This window comes from Streptopelia decaocto (genome assembly GCF_964273445.1).
Source record: "Streptopelia decaocto genome assembly, chromosome: Z".
NCBI lineage: Eukaryota > Metazoa > Chordata > Aves > Columbiformes > Columbidae > Streptopelia > Streptopelia decaocto.
The window spans coordinates 6,402,992-6,426,810 of NC_138657.1; the positions used below are offsets into that span (position 1 = coordinate 6,402,992).

At 39.5% G+C, this 23,819-nt stretch overlaps 1 protein-coding gene across 1 annotated transcript in view; it reads left to right on the forward strand.

Annotated features, from left to right (window-relative positions):
- Positions 1 to 20,851, forward strand: part of HAPLN1 (hyaluronan and proteoglycan link protein 1) — a gene marked incomplete at its 5' end in the record, with an annotated part of 33,552 nt that extends 12,701 nt beyond the window's left edge. The window contains 2 exons of the mRNA XM_082075031.1: positions 10,287 to 10,589; positions 16,494 to 20,851. Coding sequence (XP_081931157.1) covers positions 10,287 to 10,589; positions 16,494 to 16,783 — 593 coding nt within the window. The 3' untranslated portion in view covers positions 16,784 to 20,851. The remainder of the gene's footprint in view (positions 1 to 10,286; positions 10,590 to 16,493) is intronic.
- Between the last annotated feature and the right edge of the window lie 2,968 nt (positions 20,852 to 23,819).

Consider the following 23,819-nt stretch of genomic DNA (forward strand, 5'->3'; position numbering starts at 1 on the left):
AATATTCCCCTAATAGTCATTTTACAGAACTTCAGGACATTTTAGATTATCAAGCAAATACAAATCTTCTTACAAAGAGGACAAATGTTAGAGTAGTTTTACAGAGACAATAGTTTTGTTTTTTTCCAGCCTCATAATTACATAAAATAGATCTATACCTTGCCTGCCAAGACAACTCCTACGTGTAGTCTGTACTCATTTCCTTCAGCAGTGTTCTTGAAAACAGAAGAGTACAAAGCGTTAGAAAAAAATAGTGAAACAGGTTTAAAGAGGAACAAAAATTCAGCTTTCCTTGACTGCTGTGAAATTCAGATAAATTTTATGAGATCCGGTGCATGTAACCAGCATTTGGCCTTTTCCCCAGAGCACTGCACTGAACTCAGCTGTAAAATAGAAGTTGCACGAAGATGTCTCCCTTACCCTTACACCTGAGAACAAGTATGTGCCAGAGAGAACTTCGTAGAAGCCACATTGCTTGTGAAAAGTATTTAGGAAGAACAAAGAAAACAAGAAAATCAAACTCCTGTAGACCTCTCACACCTGTAAACAGATTAAATATATGACTCCTTCATTGGGGGTTATTGTACATCATGATAGTTTTATGGTTACCCTGCACAATAAGGCTGGCTGAGTGGTTCTTGGAAACACATAGATGTCATGGAATTAGCTTACTTCTTTACATCTATTTTTGCATTCCTGGTTGGAGGCTGCTGAAACCTTCTGAGTGGAGAAGATCCCTGCACAGTTTCCATGCTGCAAGATAATTGATTTAGGTTGTTTCACCTCACATAATCCATCTTTAATAAGAATGCTCCCTGTTCTTTTCAAGCTCATGAGACAAGCAAAACTGGACATACACATGCCTAGCTTAAGTTGTCCAAAATGCTTTTGAGCAAAGACAGAAGTGAGTAGGAGGAAAAAGCATTTTACTTTATCCTTCTCTGCTAGCCAACAGCTCTTGTGTGTTCAATCTCCTCTTTGCTCATGCAGGCAATCTCCTCTTTACTATCATTGAGACGAGGCATTTAAAGGAGAGCAGTTTCTGCTTGGGGAGCTCAGCTTTACCCAAGTGAAAGCAAGGCTCTGGCTGCAGGTTTGGGCCCTGGGCTTGGGAGGCACATTACAAGGTGAGCAGCCCTGCAGGACAGAAGTGATCTGCCTCACAGGGTGGCTTCCAGACAGTAAGGATGCAAATGCAGGCGTGTAAAGGTGCGGCTGTTTACTGCACATAAGGAACAGTGAGCACCACAATACAGGTCAGAAACACACAACATCTTTTTAGGTGTTTTTGACCCCAGTGCATCTCTTCTTCTTGCATATTGTTGTGCAGATGATCCTGGAGCTCATCCCTGGGTTGTGAGGATGCTCAGTAATTAGGTAATATTATTTTGACAGTCTACTTACATCCTAAGTACATACCCTTATCAGGCTTGAGATATTCCAGATAAGTAACTTGTTTATCTTCCCCATTAGATACTGGGATTTCCCTGCATTTTACGGTATTATGTTTTTGACAACGTAAAAGCATCAGAGCCAGTGTAAAATCTTTCAAACGTTCATCACGCTACACATGTGGACCAGATACTTGTCTGGTACCACTTAGCATTGTGCCTCTGAAGCAAAAGTTCATTAGCTTTCTGCTATGAAAAGTGAGGAGGTTCCAGTACTAAAGCTTCCAGCTGTGCCAGGAGCACCTGGGGAAGGGGAGGTGCTCACGCTGTCATGTCAGAGCAGGAAGTTTTGTCTGACACTTGGTACAAATATATGTGCACATGCACAGATTCACATTTGAAAGGCAGTATCTGATTGATAGTAGAGTGAGAAAGCAATGAGAAATCTTTTATTTACTGCACATAGTAACACAACTGAAAAAAGGATATTTTCAACCTTTTTTACTGTGACTGTTTCGTGACATAGCACCAGCCCATTGCATATGAGGTCTGGGTCCCACCTCCTGCTAGACATTGTCCTTTCTCGCTTACTGCTGCTACTCTAGATAGTGTCACCCTCTGAATTTGGCCAACTCCAGCCCATCCTGTACAGCAGCACCGCTCCTTCCTGTTCTCCCTCACCTCCAAAAGAAGGAAATTTACAAGGACAGGAGGAATCATATTCCTTTAACCAAGCAGGTTCCAATCTCTGCTCAAATAAAAGTTCATCTGGTTAACATATGCAACAATGTATTTTTATGATTTTTGTCAGACATGGGGCAGGCGTAAGACTGTTCATTTCTGACATCATATAGAGTGACGTTTCCTGAGCTGACAGGAAAATTTCATTTGCAAAACCTCACAGTGAAATGTAACCTTTTGAGTGAGATAAGACTGGTGAGTTTGTCAGTGTCAGTCCTGCTGACAGCAACTAAATCCAGTTATTCTGGGTCTAAGTTACATTGAAGTTTCCCTCTAAAATGATAATGATTAAAATGCACTTATAGTTACAGTGGACTTGCACAGTGATGGAATGTATTCCTGTTTGCTTGCCCCAGTGCTTCTTTTTTCATTTCATCTGCAGCTTTATGTAGTGCTGGCCTTAATTTCTGTTTCATGTATTTCAGCAATGCAGAACAGATCAAGGAAAAAAAGTCAATCTCTGGGCAAAAATAAAAATGTATCAGCCCGTTCCAACATTCTACATCTGTTATGAATAATAAGGCTAATCTCACGGTGGGAAGGATTTGCACCAATAGCCTGATGTCCTGAGATGGTGGCCCTAAGGATGTTAATTGGCAGCAAGACAAAACCATTTATATCCCGGAATGCCCACTAGCAGTGCAAAGCAGCTGATGGCTCCAGTGTGAGCCTGCTGTACAAACTGTATAGCTTTGGCTAGGCAAAAGCATGTTAATATATCAATATGAAAATAGTCAGCCTCTACCTCAATGGACCCTTTTTCTTCTCCGAATGTGGTAGTGCTTTATTCTTATTAGACTTAAAGGTCTCCTGGGATTGTCATTAAATAAACTGTTCAGATTAACTGGGTACTTTTAGCTTTGACAAAAACAGTGGAATTAGGTCCAGTCTGTGTTTGTTACATACCTTATATGTGTTTGTTTTGTTTTGTTTTTCCATTATTATTTAATGCGGAACCCCACCGTTTTCCCCCTATGCTAGTGACACAGTGCTGCCTAGCAGCTAAAGCTCAGGACTAGGATTCACTGCAGTATTTCACAGCTTTAAGAACTATTCAGTCATGTTGTGATTATCATCCTGTTTGTAACCTTACGTACAAGGGCTGGTCTAAGGGCAGGAGGGCTGGGCTGGGCACGGTGGCTGCAGGAGATGTCAAGTCCTGCAGAGGGCAGGACACTGTTTATGTTGCCCTTGTCACCAAAGCCATTTTCTCACTGAACTGGCCTTATTCTCCTCCTGCACGTAAAATACGGATCATGAGTTTTTACACTCTGCCAAATGTTCTGAGTCAAAAACTTAACAGATTAAAAGGTCTCCTATGCCTGGTAGATATTGTCACCTGAGTCATAAGCAAAGAAAGAATTCTCAGCAGCTTACATTAAATATTCTTTATAGTGGTGTTTTACTGTTTTACACTAAGTTTTCTTTATGTTAGTGCTTTACTATTTTCCTTTCTTATGAATACTATGCACTGTAGTGAATCTCACTGCATCAGGTTTGTGTGCTTCAGCTTCCCAGGCATCTGAAGGCTCCAGCGTTGGCTCTCAATTGCACTGCTCAGGCATGGATTTTGTGTTCTATTCCTTTGTGAGATTCATGGGCCAGATGACAAAGAAAGTGGAAAAACACTGAACTAACTGTCCAAGGCAGGGTTTTACTCAATTAGAATTTCTTTTAATAATTTCTCTCTTCAAGGAGGAGTGACAACTGAACACATTAGTTTTGCAATACAGGCTATAAAATAATTACTTTGTACGTTCAACTGTACCAGAAATGCACAGATGTAGACAAAACCATTTATAATCTCTGTAGAAAGCTGTCTCTAGATAGAAGCTAACTCTTTGGGTGGCTCCACATAAACAAAAAAAAAAAAATAATCAGGTTTTGCGATCTTGCTTAAGAGGTATGTTAGCCTTTATGTCCAAGATGGAGTTAGAAAAAGAACAGGCATCTCTTTCAAAAACAGACTTTATAGTTCTGAATAGATCAAACAAATCCATAAGCTTCATTTAAACAAATTCTTCCAAATTGTCAGAGTATTCATTTCCTAATCTAGTCATTTGCTCTTAAGCTGGATGTAAGCGATGGGGAATTCATAGCTGAAACCAATATGAAACCAGCTCCATGCACTCAACAGCAGGAGAAATCAGATTTAGCCTAATGCTGGATGTCGTGTTTGTTTCTTCTGTGTGTTGCTGTTACATTCATACACAAAAAGCTATTTTAAATACCCTTTGCATGATAATCTGTTGTACTCTCTACTATACAACCGATTTTATAGGGCACACTATTTGTGGGGTCACTAGAAGAAAAATGTCTTGTAAAAGACAACAGGAGTTTGTCAAGAGTGAGTCATGACAGAGCAATATAATTCCTTTTGTGACAGGGTGACAGGTCACTGCAGACACATCTGTGTTTGCGAGTGCTGTGAGAAACAGTATTTGAAAGATGCAGGTGAAGTAAAAAGTTCAAAATAGAGCAGCAGAAAGAAAAAATGATAAAATAATTAGGAGTAATTAGCCTAAAGAGTACAAGGAAATTCAGAAGTCCCAAATTTTGACAAAGGCTGGAGGAAAATAAAGGAATAATCTGCTCCCAGGCCAGGAGAGTCTAGGTCGTGTGCCTGTATTTGTGGCCAGGAAGGCCAATGGTACCTGGGGTGGGTTAGAAGGGGGTAGTCAGTAGGTCAGAGAGGTTCTCCTGCCCCTCTACTCTGCCCTGGTGAGACCACACCTGGAATATTGTGTCCAGTTGTGGCCCCTCAGTTCCAGAAGGACAGGGAACTGCTGGAGAGAGTCCAATGCAGGGCAACAAAGATGCTGAAGGGAGTGGAGCATCTCCCGTGTGAGGAAAGGCTGAGGGAGCTGGGGCTCTGGAGCTGGAGAAGAGGAGACTGTGGGCTGACCTCATTAATGTTTATAAATATATAAAGGGTGAGTGTCAGGAGGATGGAGCCAGGCTCTTCTCGGTGACAACCAATGATAGGACAAGGGGTAATGGGTTCAAACTGGAACACAAAAGGTTCCACTTAAATTTGAGAAGAGACTTCTTCATGGTGAGGGTGGCAGAGCCTGGCCCAGGCTGCCCAGGGGGGTTGTGGAGTCTCCTTCTCTGCAGACATTCCAACCCGCCTGGACACCTTCCTGTGTAACCTCATCTGGGTGTTCCTGCTCCATGGGGGGATTGCACTGGATGAGCTTTCCAGGGCCCTTCCAACCCCTGACATTCTGTGATTCTGTGAAATAAGCAAGGCCTCTGACAGGTTGGTTGTGGGATGCTGTGGGCTAGAGGGGCACCATCTCAAGCTTCAGTTTAATGTTTTGGGAGATCGATACCTGCTGACAGCCAGTGGCCCACCCGTGGGGTCCATCAGGTATCTGACAGGCAGAGAAATGGAGATAGAGTCTCAAGGAAAATGAGGGACATTTTACAGAATTTTAGAAAGCCGGCATGGAAAATTTTGCCCTCAAGTGGATGAACCTGCCAGCATTAAACTGTACCCCATCCCACAATATATAGCAAACCCTACTGTTACCCTGAGTTTACACTGGCTGCAAGAAAACTTTTCTGTTTGGGCTAGAACTCAAGGAAACCCATTCCTTTACTCTGGCTATAAAAAGACTTTTTTTTTTTTCCTTTTTTCCATATGGGTCAACAAAAATTTGTGTTATTTTGTTCTATGCGTAAATACTCTTAAAACTGCTAATTGTGTATTACACTGGCTTAATAGACACTCGTAAATTGTTACATGGAGTTGAGCTTTCTGAGATTATTTCCTCAACTTGTTGTCTTGGGTAACTGTTACACTTCCTTGCACTGACATCTTGTAGCGACTGAGTAATTACAAAGCTCTTGCTCTGAATTTTAAGGTTTATCTGTATATAAGACTCTGAAATACCAATATCTTATAGAGGACACACAAATATAATCTCTTTTGCATTCCCTAGAAACCATAATTACTGCGGGAAAGCTGTGCATTTGTGGAACTAGATGTAAGGCATTCACAGAAATGCAGGTGTGCTTATGGGGGAGGATATGTTATACATGCAGTTCTTACGCTCCGGTTTGGTATAAATCCTAATTTCCATTGCAACAGTCATTTTCTGGAGTGCGACCGCGTTGTGACAGGTGCATACAGCCAACCTCACCCGTGCATCCTCTTTCACTAATAGGTTTATTCTCCACTGACTCGATGTGTCTCAGGTCCTTCCTCTCTTTGTTGGAGGAAGTCGGGTCCTTCCCTGGGGGTAGGACCTATTCCAGAGAACTGCATGTTTGGGAGAGGAGCCACACTGTGAACTCTATATTGTAAATTAATATCCCCCATTCAGGCTTCACAAGGGGCTCAGCTGCTTCCTTAAGGTAGGGATCCAAATCACTAAGGTCAAGTTAAGGCTCCTCAGCAAAGTCTTCCCACAAACTAAGCGTATTTCAACCATCTGAAGCTGGAAGTTTTTATCTTCCTACTTTTTTTTTTTTTAGACTGAATTTGTTAATGTTTGGAACCGGGTGTTTTGTCTAGTGGTAAAACACAGGGCTGGAGTCAGGAGTTTAGATTCAGTCTGTAGTTTGGGAACAGTAACGGGCCTCAGGACAGCTTTTGTCCATTCAAGAACAGATGGGATGGATTATCTTTTGACAGGTTATAAAATCCAAGACTGAATAAGATGCTTTGCAATTAACTAAAGTTTGGCACTGCTAAACTGTGACAAAAGGAAGATGAATAATAGGATCTAACTATGTTTGATAGGGAAATGAAGAAGAAAAAAGAATTAACAAAGATGCAAGATAATGCAAAGCTACACAAAACACATACCCAGTCAATTTTGCTCTACAAAATCGTCCATGGCCACCCCCATCTGCAGGGTGAAATTAATGCTAATCAGTTGCAGGCCTGCACTGCAGATGAACTCAAACAAAAAACAGCTCCCATGCAGTCTACCTGAATATAGCCCAAAGCTAATATTACAGTTTTGTGCATATTTATGTTATTAAAACATTATGTCCTGAACTGTCAAACCCAAATAGATTTGTAACAAATTTACATACATATTTAACCCCTTTTAAAATGTGATTTTGGAAACCTTAAGGAATGAAATTTGTTTGAATAGTTTGCAATTAATCGTTTATCAGTTTTTGAATGTATATAACTATAGATCTTGACTACAAAATACCCACCTCAGATGATTTGAGGGGGGTTTTTTACAAGTATATGCAGATCAGGCACATGTACTGGACAAAGAGTCAGTTGTCTGAGGAAGTGTTGTTCTGGAAAAATAATAAGTATTGGATTTCTAATAAAGTAATAAAGCTCAGACTCCTGACATTTGCTGCATTTTTATTACAACCAGTGATATTTCTATCCATTAGCACTGAGGAGTGAAAAACTATTTTTTTTCAAAAAATAGGTGAGATGGACAAAGGAAAAACAGAGATCCAGAAATACATGAAAAATCCACAGATTCTTGTTTGTGAATTTCATGGCACATGTTGTGTTACATTACATTCGTGCTTTATAGTTCAGAACAGCTAATCACTGAATTGCCCTTTAACAAAGGATTTACAAAAGGAAAGAACCTCAACAGACTCTCTAGTTAATTGCCGGAGGAGAGGAAAATATTGTTTATTATTATCCTGCCAAGTTTACATTTGCATGCTTTATTTTCTTGGACCAAGTCACTTAGGTTTAGTAAGAACAAAGTTTTTTTTAAACCAAAATAACACTGCTTGGACCATGGATGGGTGAGGGAGAGAAGGGAAAGAAAGGAGATATTAAGATACCGGTGGATTAGACACTGAAGTGGGTGTGAATGCTTGGTAAAAAAGAGTGGCTTCATTGCATGGTGACAGTCTTGCATGGCCATAATGTAATTTGTCTACCCCATGCTACATTGTCCTGGAGGCAAGGAACTTATTATAGGTGCGAGAATTCATCAGCAGGGAGAAAATACAAAGGAGGTTGAATGTTTATACCAGTGTGAAGTTTTTAGCTCATCTCTTGCGTTATCTTCTCTTCAGTCCATCTGCATCCTGCAGCATTTAGTTCTACAGAGATGTTTGAGAATAAACATTCTGAGCTGGATCTTCTCTACTGCCATTTTATTTCTGCTTAATAAGAGACTGAGCTAAAGCCAAGTGTAAAATTTAGATCTGGGTTAGATTTCTAGACCCTGCCAAAGATTAGGGTGGTTTGATCCAAACTTTTCTTTCAAGTCTCTTTTATCAGAGCCGCATAGGGAGGTGGTTCTTCAGCATTTTCTGAAGCATTTTCATGCTTCAAGAAGTAATCTTTAACTGCAGATCTTTTTCACAGAACAAGCAGAAAATTCACTGTGGAAAAATCTGACCGATAAGGGCAATGACTTTGATTAAATGTTGCTGCTGAAAAATTCTGGAGGTGTCCCCACATTTCCCATCTCCACTTGGATGCCTTTGTTATGAGAAGGCCTCCCTGCCATACCTGTCTGCCATGACTCTGCACCGATGGGCATGAGACTTGGCTTTGGGGTGGCCAGGTGGTCTTCAGGGGTGGAAGGAAGTGCTCTCTCCACCAAGTGTCCTTTGGTTAAGCTGGCAGTGCTTTTGGCAGCCATAGGGGTAGTGAGGGAAGGTGGTGTCTCACATGGTTTCCTACTAGGGCTGTCTTGCCTTGGTGCATGCTGTGTCCCACATGCCTCACCATCTGCAGTTGGGAAACCTGTCTTCTGATCAAGGAACCGTGTTCCTGATGCCCTCTGTGAGGAGCTTTCCCTCCCTGAGTGGTGACAAACTGCCAAAAAACAGCTGGAAAGTAGCTGAAAAGTCTCCCTAAAACCACACACAACTTCACTGATTATATTTCCCTATAGATTTCCTACTTTAAGGCCTCAGGACACTAAAATTATGCCTCCTACCAGTCTAGCCTTGAAATGTTATTGAGCTGGGCATTGAATACCTTGCTGTTCCTAGGATAATGCAAAATAAAATAAAAACAAATAAACAAAACCCCAGCTGCATCGAACCTCTTGGCACAGGTCCCTGCAAAGAACATAGTACTCTTTTATGTCAATCAAAACTTTTCATTTTAATGTCTGTGTGCAAAAAGAAGTCGTTCATATGCCTCCGTGCTACAATTTTTTCTTTCTAAATGGCTGCCAGAAAATCCCAAATCCCATCCCACAAAAAAAAAAAAAAGAAAAAACAAGAAAAAAAAAAAGAAAAAAATTAAAGGGGAAACTAGGCTAGGCTGGGGTTTAATTTTTTTTGTTTTAAATGAGAAACTGATCTTACAGCTGAAAACTGGAATTTTCTGATGAAAAACCATGTAGCTGCAAAGTTTCAGCCAGCTCTGCTCATCTTCAAGCACTCTCAGAGTGCACGAGGCTTGAGGTCGTGGTGGGGAAACCAAAGCCACAGATGGGAGCAACGTGCGGAGCTGGCAAGGTTCCCGTTGGGAAAGGGATGAGGTTACGGGGAGAGGAGCCGTCTAGGTGAGGCGACAGTCTGATCCTCAAACTAACGGCTGATGTGCTGACAGTGCCTTTTTCCCCAGAAATTAAACAACTTAACAGTCTGACACACATCGTGGAGTTAACCTTTATTTCTCCTTCTCCTGACTGTAAATGCTACTTTCCTTTCACAGAATCACAGAATAGTTGGTGTTGGAAGTGACTTCTTGAGATATCCAGTCCAACCCACCTGCTAAAGCAGGTTCACCAGAGCAGGTCACACGGGAATGTGTCCAGGCAGGTTTGAATGTCTCCAGAGAAGGAGACTCCACAACCTCTCTGGGCAGCCTTTTCCAGGCTCTGCCACCCTCAAAGTAAAGAAGTTTCTCCTCATATTCAGATGGAACCTCCTGTGCTTTAGTCTGTGTCCATTGCCCCTCATCCTATCATTGGGCACCACTGAAAGGAGTCTGGTCCATCCTCTCGACATATACCCTTCAGATATTTATAAACATTGATGAGAACCACTCTTAGTTTCTCTTCTCCAGGCTGAACAGACCCAGTGCTCTCAGTCTCTCCTCATAAGAAGGGTGCTCCAGGCCCCTAATCATCTCCGTAGCTCTCTGCTGGACTCTCTCCAGTAATTCCTTGTCCTTCGTAAACCAGGGAGCCCAGAACTGTCCTCTCTTTCGGTGTCTAGTAACTCACCCTCTCTCTACCACTCCAGGTGTTGTGTTCCCTTACTCTCCCCGTCTGGGTCGTTACAACTTGAACTTCCACGAGGCTCAGCGTGCGTGTCTGGACCAAGACTCTGTTATCGCGTCCTTTGACCAGCTCTACGATGCCTGGAGGTCTGGGCTGGACTGGTGCAACGCGGGCTGGCTCAGTGACGGCTCGGTGCAGTACCCCATCACCAAGCCCAGGGAGCCCTGCGGAGGGAAGAACACGGTGCCCGGCGTCAGAAATTACGGATTCTGGGATAAAGATAAGAGCCGATATGATGTTTTCTGTTTTACGTCAAACTTCAACGGTAAGAGTCTTCTTCACCCTTGCCTTGTAGATGTCTATGTGCTTAGGAAAGAAACTCTGAGGCCAGCAAGTGATATTTGATTTGTCAAACCTTATGTTAGGCTTGGGCAATGTTATTGTTGAGTTTACAAGGTCACGTGCACAGAGTAAATTTGTCTTTGCCACATGTTCATGTAGATCATTTTTGCAATTCAGAACTTGTATTGGCAGTAGTTTCTAACATCTCGGCTTTCACCCCATTAAAATTTATATGTACTCTTTTAATGCTGATATATGCCCTGTTTATTTCAGTTAAAGTGATAAAGAAACCTGTGATTCATTAATTGGGTTTCCTATTAAATTAAATTAGAACTATGATATTTTACAACTTAAATATATCACCAAAACTGAAATCTGTTCTCTACTTCATTTATGCTGTTGGGTCAAGCAGCTCTAGCTCATGTACCACGTCTTATATGACTAATACTTCCTTATCAGCAAAGCTATTTCTAGCTTTTATGCCTAATAATTTAGATTCCTAATCTTAGTACATTGCCAAGCCCCTGTTCACTTTTGCTCTGAGCAAAGCTCTAAACCTTATTTTGGCGACTGCAAGCTTTTTGCTATTAGACATTACTTTAGGTATGAAACAACTTGATCTCAGCTTGCTATCATTTCAGTTTTTATCTAGTGTCTGAAAAGGATTTAGAAAGCATGGCTGTGAATGAGAGGAAAGCTGCAAGTGAACATGTGCAAAAGGATTCTACAATCCTCTACAATACCATACTTGTGGATAATTCCTACAGAACTTCGCACATGTTTGGCTTGCAGCCCACCCAGACCAAGGAGCATGCTCTTTTTTGTTTATGCACAGATTGCTTATCTGCAATGAAGCATTTTTGTCCCAAAGCACACCAAAGACAAACATAAGCCTTGGTCTCAGAAGATATGCTCTAGTGCTAAGTCTGCTCCACCATCTCAAAAAAAACCCAAATCCTCATAACAACAGTATCAAAAATTAGGCTGCGCGTAGTCTGAAATTAAAGTTCAGTTGATTTTTATCATGCTGCATCATTGCAGGAAATGCTGGCTGAGTTTTTTCTTGATACATCTATCCAAGGCAAAAACCCTTATGATCTCATCTCCTATGTGCAGATTTAACCCAATACTATAGAAATTGCACCAAGGAATAAAATAAAAAAAAAAACGAAAAATAATTAAAATGCAGTAGCTTCACTATTTAAAGTGCTTGCAGAGTAAATGACCAGCCTTCTCCACACCAGCAGCTTTTAAGTAAAGAGAAAAATCATTTCTGAAAAAAAAAAGTACTGACAGATAATATTGTCTGTGCACTGATACAGCAAGAGACAGGGCGAGGGAGAAAGAGGAATGAGGTGAGGTAAGGATAAGCTATACAGGTAGTAGAGAAATCAAAGACACTAAAATGAATCTCATCCTTGGTGAGTCTGTTACACCAGCCTGCAAAACAGAATACTACAGAGCAGTAGGATGGTGTATGGAGCAGAACACCATTTTTTCTAGCTCCCTACAGCTCAGTGCCACGCAAGCCTCCCAAACTGTCAGCAGAAAATCCATTTCCTTAACCAGCAACTTACCAGCTTACGTTGTCCTCACACGTCCCTGGTATGTTCTGTACTATCCATGTCCCAAGATTACCTTAATATCCACAATAAACCCAGTCACTCTCCCAAAATGCCAGCTTCCTATTTTCAGCTCAACGCTTCAGATAGTTTATGTCTGCTTAGCAACATACGTTAGCTTTCTCACTGCAAAGGGAAAAATAAGTTTATAATAACCCGTTTTGCCACCAAGTTGTAGTTGCCAAAGATAGTGGCTACAGGCAAAGAGCTATTTCTGCAACACCCAATATTGATTCTCTCAGCTCAGGAGCAGCCAAGGAAAATGAGAAGTGGTTAGGACATCATGCACTTCCAGTGGTGTCAGTGACAGCTGGAATCTCCTGAGGATATGAAACAGAGAAGCCTTCAGCTTTATATAAGGGAGCTGGAGAAATGCCAAGGGTGCCAGGATCAGGGGAGGAGAAGGCAAGCTTAAAAAGAAGAGAAAAAATCTCAAAGACTGTCAGTTGTGGGAGCTGCTGTGAATAAGTGAGGTTTAGATTTCTGCTAGTTGGATTCTTTTTAGGGAAAGAAATACCCCAAATAAGAGCTCAAGGATCATTAAAAAAAAATGTTCCCTTTTGAATAGTTCAACAGCCAAAGCTAAAAAGTCTCCATCTAAATACATGCAAAGTTTGATTTTTACCTGAGGAAGAAAGGCAAAAACCAGCAAAATGACATTCAGTCTTTAAGGTGAAAAAGGAAAACGTTGCCATCAGTGCAGTCAGTTAAAATCCAGGTTCAGTGTTTTCACTCTGGAAATATTGGATCCCATCTGTAATGAGCTTCATACACCAAAAAATACTGATTATAAAAAAAGGGGTTTATACCATTAGTGAAGAATTCTACCTGCATTCTTGTTACCTGCACAAGGAAAATATTTAAGAAAGTTTTTTCTGCAATGAAATATAAAATAATCTTAGTACTTCATGAAATTACTCTCTGCAATGTCTTTTCTTAGACTAGTATGAGTGCAGTAACTGAACATTTTGTCCTGCCTATGTAGCTGCTTTGTACTCAAATCATTCTATTGGTTCAGAGAAGAACTGTTCATGTTTTATCTCTGTGCAGGCAAAGCCAAAAACCTGAAAATGTTTCATACACCTTGTAAACAGTAGTACCAGAAATTTACCAGTTTATAAGAATATATAGTGATATGTTTCACAAAACAATGCAAAGACTAATATTAGCATAATGCTATCCATGAAATCCATCAAAATATTGTGAAATAATGTAATTTTCTTTTACTCTTTAGAGCTAACTATTGGATGGCAAGCTGCTTTCACATTTCTCATGTTGAAAAAGGCTATTGAAAACGAATAGGCACAAGTGGGAAGTACCTAACATAAACTTGGAAATTCCATTTTGGAATTTCCTGATGTCTGTGTGCTCAGCTCCACGTCCTCTCAGTGGATTTCTCCTCTGCTTTTCCTTCACAGTAGACTACGCTTTAGTCCACATTCTCTTTAGAAAAGGTGAAGGTTGAGCCCAGATGGTGGCTGTATGTGGAAGCACTGAGCACTCCAACAAGAACCCTGTTTCAAAGGTGTTGCATTAACACTTGATACAGGAAATAGTGAACAGGGTGGTACTGGCTTTCTCTGCCTCCAAAGATGATGACCCACTGCCTGCTACACCCAACCACGATACAAAAAACATATAATAAATCTCGCAATTTAGAGCTGAGCTTGAAAAATTCTCCAAGGGTGGTGCATCCCTCAGATTCCCGTAGTCACAAGAGTGTAGGATATTTAGGTCAAGTGCTCAAGTTTTCCTCTTTAAGCTGTTCTGTTAAGCTCAAAATCTTCAAATAGCTATCACAGATGGGGTTTGATTAGGTTTGCATAAGCCCTCTGCCCCATGATTCAGATGCGAGAAGTCAAATCAAGCATGCTTATCCTCTGTAGGAGTGACCCGACTACCAGATATTAATGAGAGACAGTTAATGCCTCCCTCTTCTTCCACATCAATTAATAAATGCTGAGATTGAACACTTAGGAACCCTTCTAACCTATTAGCAGGGGAAAAACAGCAAATCAGTACTGAGTTTAATGAATTTTATTTAATCAGGCATTCTGGATACACATTGCACCCCTGTGGGTTTCACTATTGAAGTTCTCCTATTTAAGGAAGGGTCAGAGTATAGGAGTTTTTATTGCTGATGTCATATGTCAAAAGCCTGACCTTACTGCAGATCTCTAGGAAATGACATTCCATTGACATGTGTTTTGAAGAGCAACTAATAAGCTGGGTGAAGTTTGTGTACTATACATCCAAATCTCTGTTCCCCTAAGCCTGAAATCCTGTTTGCTTTTAGGGAAGCATAGTAGGAACTGGTTTACACTTAATAAACATTCTCTTTAGCAACACCTTGTAAATGCTCTTCAACTTGCTGAGATGGAGTTAAGCAAGCATTTTAAAAAGGTGTAGATTATCTACTCTCAACACTTTTCTGTGGAAATAGTGTCAAGATTGTCTCTGATAGCAATGAAATTGTCTAAAAGTTTCTTCTCCACCACAGCTGCAATGTAAGTGCCTTGTTTAATGTTCTTGTCATGGTGTACAATTTCCAACCTTTACATAAAGTTAGCCCAATTATCTTTTTATTGTCATCTGACCTGACATTTCTTCACTTAGAAGAAAAGCGATGTGTTTTTGCAGGGATCTGGAGCTGACGTAACTCTCCCTCTTGCTCACCACGCTTTGTTCACCAAGAAAGTAATCTGAAACTGAGCAGATTTCTGTCTAGTGTTTGCATGTTTTTATGAGGAAGAAAAAGGGCATTATTCTGGAGTACATTCTTAATTAAGAAATAAAGCATGTGCTCTAAAATTAAAAGATACATGAATAAATTTATTTGTTTTCCAGTTAATTTACCTCTTATGGGACAGTCAGATTGAAAAATTGTGGATTTATTTGGAAATTATTATTCCTTCAAGTAAACACTACACAATCCATTTCTACCTCATATTTGGTTAGTTGTCAAGTGAGTGATAAAGAACCCTAAATATAATGAACGAAAGGCTTACAATGAATTTATATTGCTTTGATAAATGAAATTAATGTTAGTATTATTGCTGCTTATGGATTAGCAGGGGAGACTTCCTTTTTGAGCCTTGCTTGCTGGAATCTGTTTTCATTACCTTTAGACGGAGGCACATTTTTCTTAGCAGCACTATCAGTTCAATGCCGCCGTACGGTGAGGATATACCCTTTGAAGCCTAAAGAGAAACAGAGCCACAGAACTGCGGCGCGTGGTTTTGACACTGCTAATGAAGACTTACGACAAGCATGGTTTTGATCTACCGCAGGCTCACAATCTGCTTTGGAGAAGCTGTGCAATATCTCGGCTTTCTTACAGAAAAAGAAACATTAGAAAAGATTTGCTTGTACTAAATCAGAAACAAGGTCACTGCCTTGTCAGAGAGTAAAACTGCGTGTGTCACCTCCAGCCACTCACACCCAAATGCTGTCAAAGGCCAGATCTTGCTATGCCGTGCTTCTGAGAAGAAAACTCATAAGGGTTTTAAGCAAATACTGGGACCATAATTTAGAAGTGCACTGCTTTGGATGTTTAACTAATTTCCGTTCTCTGACAGTAAGCTACAGCTGCATGAGATCTGCTTTGTCTGAAATCTGTGGTGTTCCTCAGACTTCTGACTGAGTTGTCACTGGCACCTTGTTGGTAAACGCGTGTGGCACCATGAAGTCAGATGCAGAACAGGTGCCCTCCTCCAAGTCCCAAGGTGTCTTCCATCATCCCTCTTCCCTGACCTTTTTCCTGCTGTTTTTCTACCTCTGTGGATGAACATCACAGAATCATAGAGTAGTTTGGGTTGGAAGGGACTTTTCAAGCCCATCCAGTGCCCCCCCTGCCATGAGCAGGGACGTCTTCACCAGCTCAGGTTGCTCAGAGCCCCGTCCAGCCTGGCCTGGGATGTCTCCAGAATATGCATTGCAGTGAAGCAAGTGAGGGTGGGGATGCTGTGCTGTGCTAAATTCACAGAAATAAATATAGCACTACTTCTTTTTTGTTCAAATAGTTTGTTTCCTCTACTTGCCTCTTTTTAAAAAAAAAAAAAACAAACAAACTCATATTTATCAACTCAGTATACAAATAATTAATATTTAAAAATATTTTTAACAATGCTAGGTACCAGTTGCACAATTGCACCAACTGCGCAATGCTGCCAAGGAACATTTCCATTTCTCCTCAAACCACCTTTATAACATCACGTCATTTCAATCATGTCTCTAACACCCCTCTTCCTTCTTTCTCTTACTAGGTCGCTTCTACTACCTAATTCACCCGACCAAGCTGACCTACGACGAAGCCGTTCAGGCGTGCTTGAAGGATGGAGCTCAGATCGCCAAAGTGGGGCAGATATTTGCTGCCTGGAAGCTCCTGGGGTACGACCGCTGCGATGCCGGCTGGCTGGCTGACGGCAGCGTCCGCTACCCCATCTCCCGGCCGCGGAAACGCTGCAGCCCTAACGAAGCGGCGGTTCGCTTTGTAGGCTTCCCCGATAAAAAGCACAAGCTGTATGGTGTCTACTGTTTCAGAGCGTACATCTGAAAAAAATACCTAGAGCACAAAAGTTTTAAAGTCATTAAGAACATGTGAAAGATTTCTTTTCAATATGAACTCATGCAAGTTACCAAAACTGTGATAAACCTTTTTTACTTACTGTAAAGAGTCATTTTCATAAACCCAACCCATTATTTTTTTTTGTTTGTTTTAGTATGTTTGTAAAAGTATCATTCCATAGATATTTTAAATTAATATAATTTAATGGAAGCTCTAGGTAAGGAAGTTTTAGAGCCAAATTCTTTAAGCTACATCATCCCAACAAAATATACTTTTCATGGATGGGGCATGCAATAGAGCTTGACAATTGCTAGGGCACAATTATGGAATGTAAGGCTACTCAAAGCAGAAGCTTTTAAAAACACAGATTTTACATATTTGTATCAGTTTGAGAAACACTGCAAATTGATTGTACTACAAATTTTGAAATAAAATAATTTTTTGTTAAAGGGGATCAGTGAGGTTTTTGCAATAAAAACTTCACAAAAACGTAGTTTAGAAAATTACTATTTTGACTGTCTTCACAAGGGAACAACACAGAGTTTAATAAAAGCAGCTGAAACAGTCCACAAGATAAAACTAGTTTTACAATTTAAAATCTTGCCTTTCTACAAAAATAATCTCATGGTTCCATGCATAGGAACAAGCACAATTAGTTCTCCTGAACATTTCAATTGTGTTTTTGTTGTGTATAAAGCATTGATGAGAGAGTGAATAATTAACTAATGAGAAAATCCTATTTTCTTCTTAACTCCAATTAAAGATGCCTGAGAAGTGTTGTATTACCTTTGAGTAGCTTTACTGAGTTATTTTTAAACACTTAAAGGCCATTTGCTAAGCAGCATATAGCATCTACTCAGGGCAGTTGTATAAATGAACTGCTGGACAGAGAAACTGTAAACTTTAGCAGCTTGATTTTACATTAGCATTTGAAACGTTATTGTCTTAATGAAGGAACATTACAATATTTAATATTTCTTACCTATTTACACATCACAAGAAATAAAAAATAGAAAAAAAAATTATTAAGGCTTAGAACAAGATTATTAAATAAGATCTGAAACCAGCTATTAAAGTGTAGAAGAGAAAAATGAACACTTATTTCCTTACATGTCATTTGTATCTAAAAATTACATCTGTTTTTTAAACTATCAATGAAAAAAGTAGTATCACTAGCCCTGAATTATTTAGTTAATCCTCCTTAGAGTTAACAGGAAAAAAATATCTAAATACTTATTTTCATCAAATCTGCAGTGGTCTAGGTGGAAGATGTTTACCTATATCTGCCAGTGTCAGAGATAAATGCACTGTGCATGGTGCCTAGGATTTTCAGAGCTGCCTAAAGCACTAGGTCCTCCCTAAATACCCATTTGAGGGAATTTGGATTTCTGATGCGAACTTGTTTTGGATGCAGCAATTCTTGGTGCTCATCTTCAGATACCTTAATGCAATCAGCTTTTCAGAGAGTGGGTGCTCAAGACTTTCTGAAATGTGCTCCACTTATGGTGTCTCAAGCTGGATATCCAAAAAAACAGAGAGGCCACTGATTAAAAATATCTTGGTCTTGAATAATCTCTTAGGCAGTTTTGACATTCTCTATCCAGTATTGGTTCTACCACTTAAAAATGGAGAACTCTTTTTTCCTACTCTATGCTTGCTGACTATGACGATTTCAGAGGACCAATATTTGTATTGCACAAAGTTTTATAGCTTACCATGGTTTCCATATCTAAATAAGATATGGTGGTATTTATCCAAGTAGGACACAACTGCTATGCTTTCAGAAACCGTTTGGTGTAGTTATTTTCCCATGGATATGAGTAAATAAATCTCTTTCTTGGAGTGGTTGTGGTCCTGTTTTAAAACTCTGTGAACAAACCAAGAACAATATATGATAGGATTGTAGTGGAACGATACCATAGTGTAAAAGGTATTTTATTGGAATTTGTTCCCATCAAGGTCAGAGACAAATTTCCATCCTTCTGAGGGTATTTGTATCCACTGTGGATGTTTGCTCATACTCTATGGATGAAGTAATCTCAGTGCCAAAACTCCTCCCTTTTTTTTTAAAGTCCACTAAGAATTGGATTTTCTTGAAACTCTATCACTTAGCTATAAATAGAGACTTATTACAGGTCAAGCCCCTAAGCCCATGTTTCAAAAAGAGCCATTTTTTAAATCAGTATCCATTTCGCACATTTTCTCAGGCCATTCAGAATATTTTCTGAACCCTTTGTAGTAAAGATGGAAATGGAAAGAGGAATGGAAAACACCCGTACAGGATAAGGAATGGGGTACGCAAGACTGGACCATGACCAAGAGGAATGCATGTTATTCCCCGATCCAACATTCAGAAACATGGAAAGAGGGACCGACCATTTCATAGTCTTTTCTGAAGCTTGGACAGGGAGGTTGTGGGATGGGAAAAGCTACAGGGAACATGCCAGTTGTTACCCCAGCTAGATCCAGAGTTGCTGTAAAGAGGGAAGCCCTTTACACAGCTGGCTGTATCCTCCCCAAAGATCTGCTAGATCTGGAGGAAGATGCGTGATTTTCCTATTGCACAGAGGTAAAGAAACCCTCATGATTTTTTTTTTTTTTTTTTTTTAATTATTGTTATTTTTTTTTTTACCTCTCCAGGGAAAACCCTTCAGAGGGTTTCACCCAGACAGACACATCTTTTTTGCAGGACTGGGGATTATATTTTGCCTGCATAAAAAATGTACACACCCAACCCACTCGTGGGGATGGCTAAAGTGCCCTCACTGCTAGACCAAAGGCACTGCGGGAAAGGCAAAAGTTCAGCCTTTCACCAAACTTTGCAACGCTCTGGAGATGGCTGGTCAGGTCCTAAATCACAGCAATCTCAGGCTTGTGCTCGCTTATGCCTTCTGCTTTCTTATCCCCGGGTTGCCGCTGTGACAGCCCGGGCGTAGCATCCCCCCCAAAAAGAAAACCCACCCCTGCTTTTTGCATCACCCATAGTCCGGGCCGGTGGCTGAGCAGGCTCTGCACCACCCAAGTGATCCCTCAGCTCCGGGGAAAGCCCCAGAGCTCCCAGTTTGGCAGCACAAGGAGACCCAAAAGGCAACAAGGAGTTAGGTCTCCAGAGAGATGCTGGGCTGGCGTGAGATCGCAGATGGCCGAATTAATTGTTCAGTTACGCCTGCAAGTTCGCGTTGAAGTTATTGCTTGCTAGGAATCATATGTTCGTGTAATGGAGCTGCGTTCGTCATGTTACTTATGAAAAGCCCAATAGTCTAACTTGGGATCAGGCTAGATTTAGATCTTTGTATTGACATGCAACATTATGTATTATTATAACAGATAAAGCTAATTGGGTAGTTCGATGAAAATACGTTTGTATGGAATAATTAGTTCTAATGTAAGCTGGTGTAAAAAACATCAAAAGTTTATGATCACCTGACAAATGGGCACAAACAGACAAAAAGACACGAATTATATTTATTTTTACAGCTACTGACTCCATTTACTTTTATAATGTCGAATGTCAGGACGTTTTCTTATTTTTGACTAAGCTAGCTAGGTGCTTGAATAAAAACCTTAAAAAGCAGCTTAAGAACTGGATAAAAGTCTGTGCTATTTTCTGTTCATGAGAGAATATTCTATCATTAGAATCAATTTATGTTCTCTGTCATTATCTTGTATTTCACAATTTATCTGAATTTTAATGCCCATGAATTGACAACAATTAAATCATGTTGTTCTTTTCAGTCTGATGATTTCTCCTTATTGACTGTCCATTCTTCTGTTCTTCTACTTCTGTACCAGAAAACAAAAAAAGCAAAAAGGAAAGGAAAAGATCTCACTTTTCCATAGTAAGCAAAGCGATTAGAAGACCGGGGAAAAAAACAAAACCAAAAACTACTCTGTGAATATGATCTACAATGAAAGAAATGAACACTATATTCCTAAGTCTTTGTTTTTTGCTTCTTTGAAGCATTTTGAAAGTAGAAATGCAAGTACCAATTTCTTCTTTGTGTTCTCCATCATCTTCTAAAATAAAATAAAGCATAAATAAGGAAGGCTTTTTTCTATATATGTGTGGCTGGTGTTACACTCCGCATATATATCACTAGAAATTGGATATAAAACAGTAATTTGTTTATGGGAAAATTTATGAAGTTATGTATATAATCCTATGGCCTTAGAAATTAAACCCAAACAAAAATCACTATTTGTAATGCGCAACAAGAAAGATTTCTAGTGCCAAGCCTTGAATTAGTTATTCAAAGCACTGGGCCAGGTTTTCAGCTTCTGTAATCACACTATTTCTGCAATCACACTACTTCTGCCTTGCTTTATCGATCTGTACTGGAAACTTAACCCTGGGAGTTACCTATACTGCACCACTTTGCTGAGAAATACTAATCTTCCAGAAGCTTTCAGTATATCAGCCATGTTTTAAAATAGATAAAAAAGAGCTTAGGAAAACTTGTCACTCAGAAGAAGGGAAATCTGTGTTACCATCAATACATGATTGAGACAAGCATACTTTATTTTCTAACAATTTAGTTAAAACAATTTTAAAACCAGTAGCTTTATCACTTTACAACATTAAGCATAAAATTAAAACTGCCTTTACTAGAAATGTTCCCTCAATAACTAAGGTTTTCATTAATAGTAACAGCTTCCATTGAATGATCTCTAAGTATTCAAAATAGAAACACTGCCTTCATATTTGGGAGTGACTGGATTTAAGATTTGATGGAACTACCACAAAATCAGAAATGTAAATATTTTCACCTAAATACTTAGTGAATGAAGCAGAGTGTTCCATTTTTATTTAGACATTCATTTACTTACAAAGGATACCTTTCTGTTCAAAAACAGCAGCTCATTGTTCTTCTTGAAGGTCTTAAGAAGCTGAATCTTATGCATTTGTTACCCATTTTCTCCCTTTTTGAGAAGCAGTTACAAAAGCTGAATAAATATGCTGCAGAACAGTAAAATTCCAATACTAGGTAATTTACTGTATAAAAGGATACAAGATTTATCTGGGTTTTAATTCAAAAATACAATACTAACAAATAGTCTTAATTTAAAGAGAAAGGCAAGGTGAACTGATGAATAATAATTACTACTGAAAAATAATTAATAATTACTAGTGATAAATTACTACTTCTCTTCCCATGCCGTGAATAAGGATAGTCCCTTTAAAACAGGGGTGACCTGAACGATTCTCGGAGAAGAAAAAGACAACATAGAGCAATACTTCAACTCTTGGTCTTTCACACTGCATTTGTCTTTGTTATATTTTGCCAAATAGTTATTAGGATGGAAGTTTAAATGCCTAATTAAAAAAAAAAAAAAAAAAAAAAATTGGAAGGGATTTCCTCTTTTTCTTCATCAAGCTTCAAAGTAGGAAATTCTCTTTAGAAGTCCTTTGAGTCTGATATTTTTCCATTTTTGTCTGAGAATATATCAATCCGTAAAGCCACAATGGGGTAAAATGTAAAGTCCAGTTCTTCAATACTGTGCCAGAGGCAAGCAACTGTTTGAATAATAACAACAGCCTTATTATGGGACTCAGTTAATTAATTATGCACTAGCATATTTTCCAATTTGTCTAGATGTTTAATGTATTCTATTTTTTTTAAAGGCCAGCAAACAAAGCCAAAAACATATGCCTTGATACTAGTTGAATAAGTACAGTCTGGGTTTTGTCCTTTACTAAAAAGATGTATTGTAAGGCATTTCATCTCCTTACTTCCTACACTGTTCTTCATTGTACTTATATGCATGATGCTAATTGTTTACTACTTAATTTCATCCCGATTTCTTTAATAGCTAAAAGAAAATTAAGTTTCTGTATTTCTTTTATGCAGAAAAAAAAATCAGATTTCAAAATGTTATGGCTCCAGCCCAAACACAAGATAGACTAATTAAGAAGCCTTCATTTCAGCAGAACTGGCTTTTGAATCAGTGGCTGCTTCTTGCAATGGCAAACTTCAAAATCCCAGCATAAAATGAATTTATGTTCTGTGTTATCAAACGTGAGCCATCTGTGACTTTTCTTTTTCTTGACTTTCAAGGATGTTTTTTTGTAGGTTTTAGTTCTTTGTTAGTGCTCCTGATTTGGAGGCTTTTTTTTCCTCTTCACCAGCAATTAAAATAAAATTAACAAGAAAACCACCCCCCAAAAACCACACACACAGACGAAAACAGAGGAAAAGGATGACAGGAGGAAGCCAGCAAAATAAGAATAGTGGATGAGAGTAATATCTTAATAATTATACCAAAGTATGAAAAACAAAGGAATAATAATAAGTAATTTTGGTTCCTGGTCTCAGAGGGTGACGTTGCTGCCTTCAGTGCATGAACATCAGAGACAGGGACACTCACTTGCACACCAGGGTGTCCCACACACTCGGGTGATTTCCATCGTGTTGGCTTTCATATTTATGTTATTATTAGTCTCTAGTGGAAGAAATAAACTGCTTTCTTGACCCTGCTCAGCCCCTTCCTTGAACCTAAACATCTACTCACTAAGTGTTTCTAAATTTGTGAATACAATTAAAATAGCAATGATTTCTTTATTTAGATGACATGGATTAAGGTCGCAGCTACGTATGCCTGCATGTACATTAAAAAGAAAAAAATCAGTGCAGTTAACTGAAGGCAGGTGTGTGGTTTTGAGGAGAATCTTCTGATTATCTGCACTTCTTGCCCTCTGGCTCATTTTAGAGGGTAATTTTGATGTTCATGACTGAGCTTCCCTTTGGAGGAAACTAAACTGAAAGCTCAAACTGAGGTGGACATCAAACGCACCCCAGCCATAAGGGGAACATAAAGGTCTGAACCAACTGTTGATGCTTCAGACATCTTCAAATCATGTCTATAATGCAGATTTTTGTTTCAGGGCCTGAACTAAAATCTATCCTGATGAAAATAGCCCTATAATTCACAGTGCACAGATGTAGATATCTCAGCACTAACTGCCTCAAAACTATTGAACCTCTCCTGTTGCATGGAACTAGTTGCCAATGCAGACATAGCACAG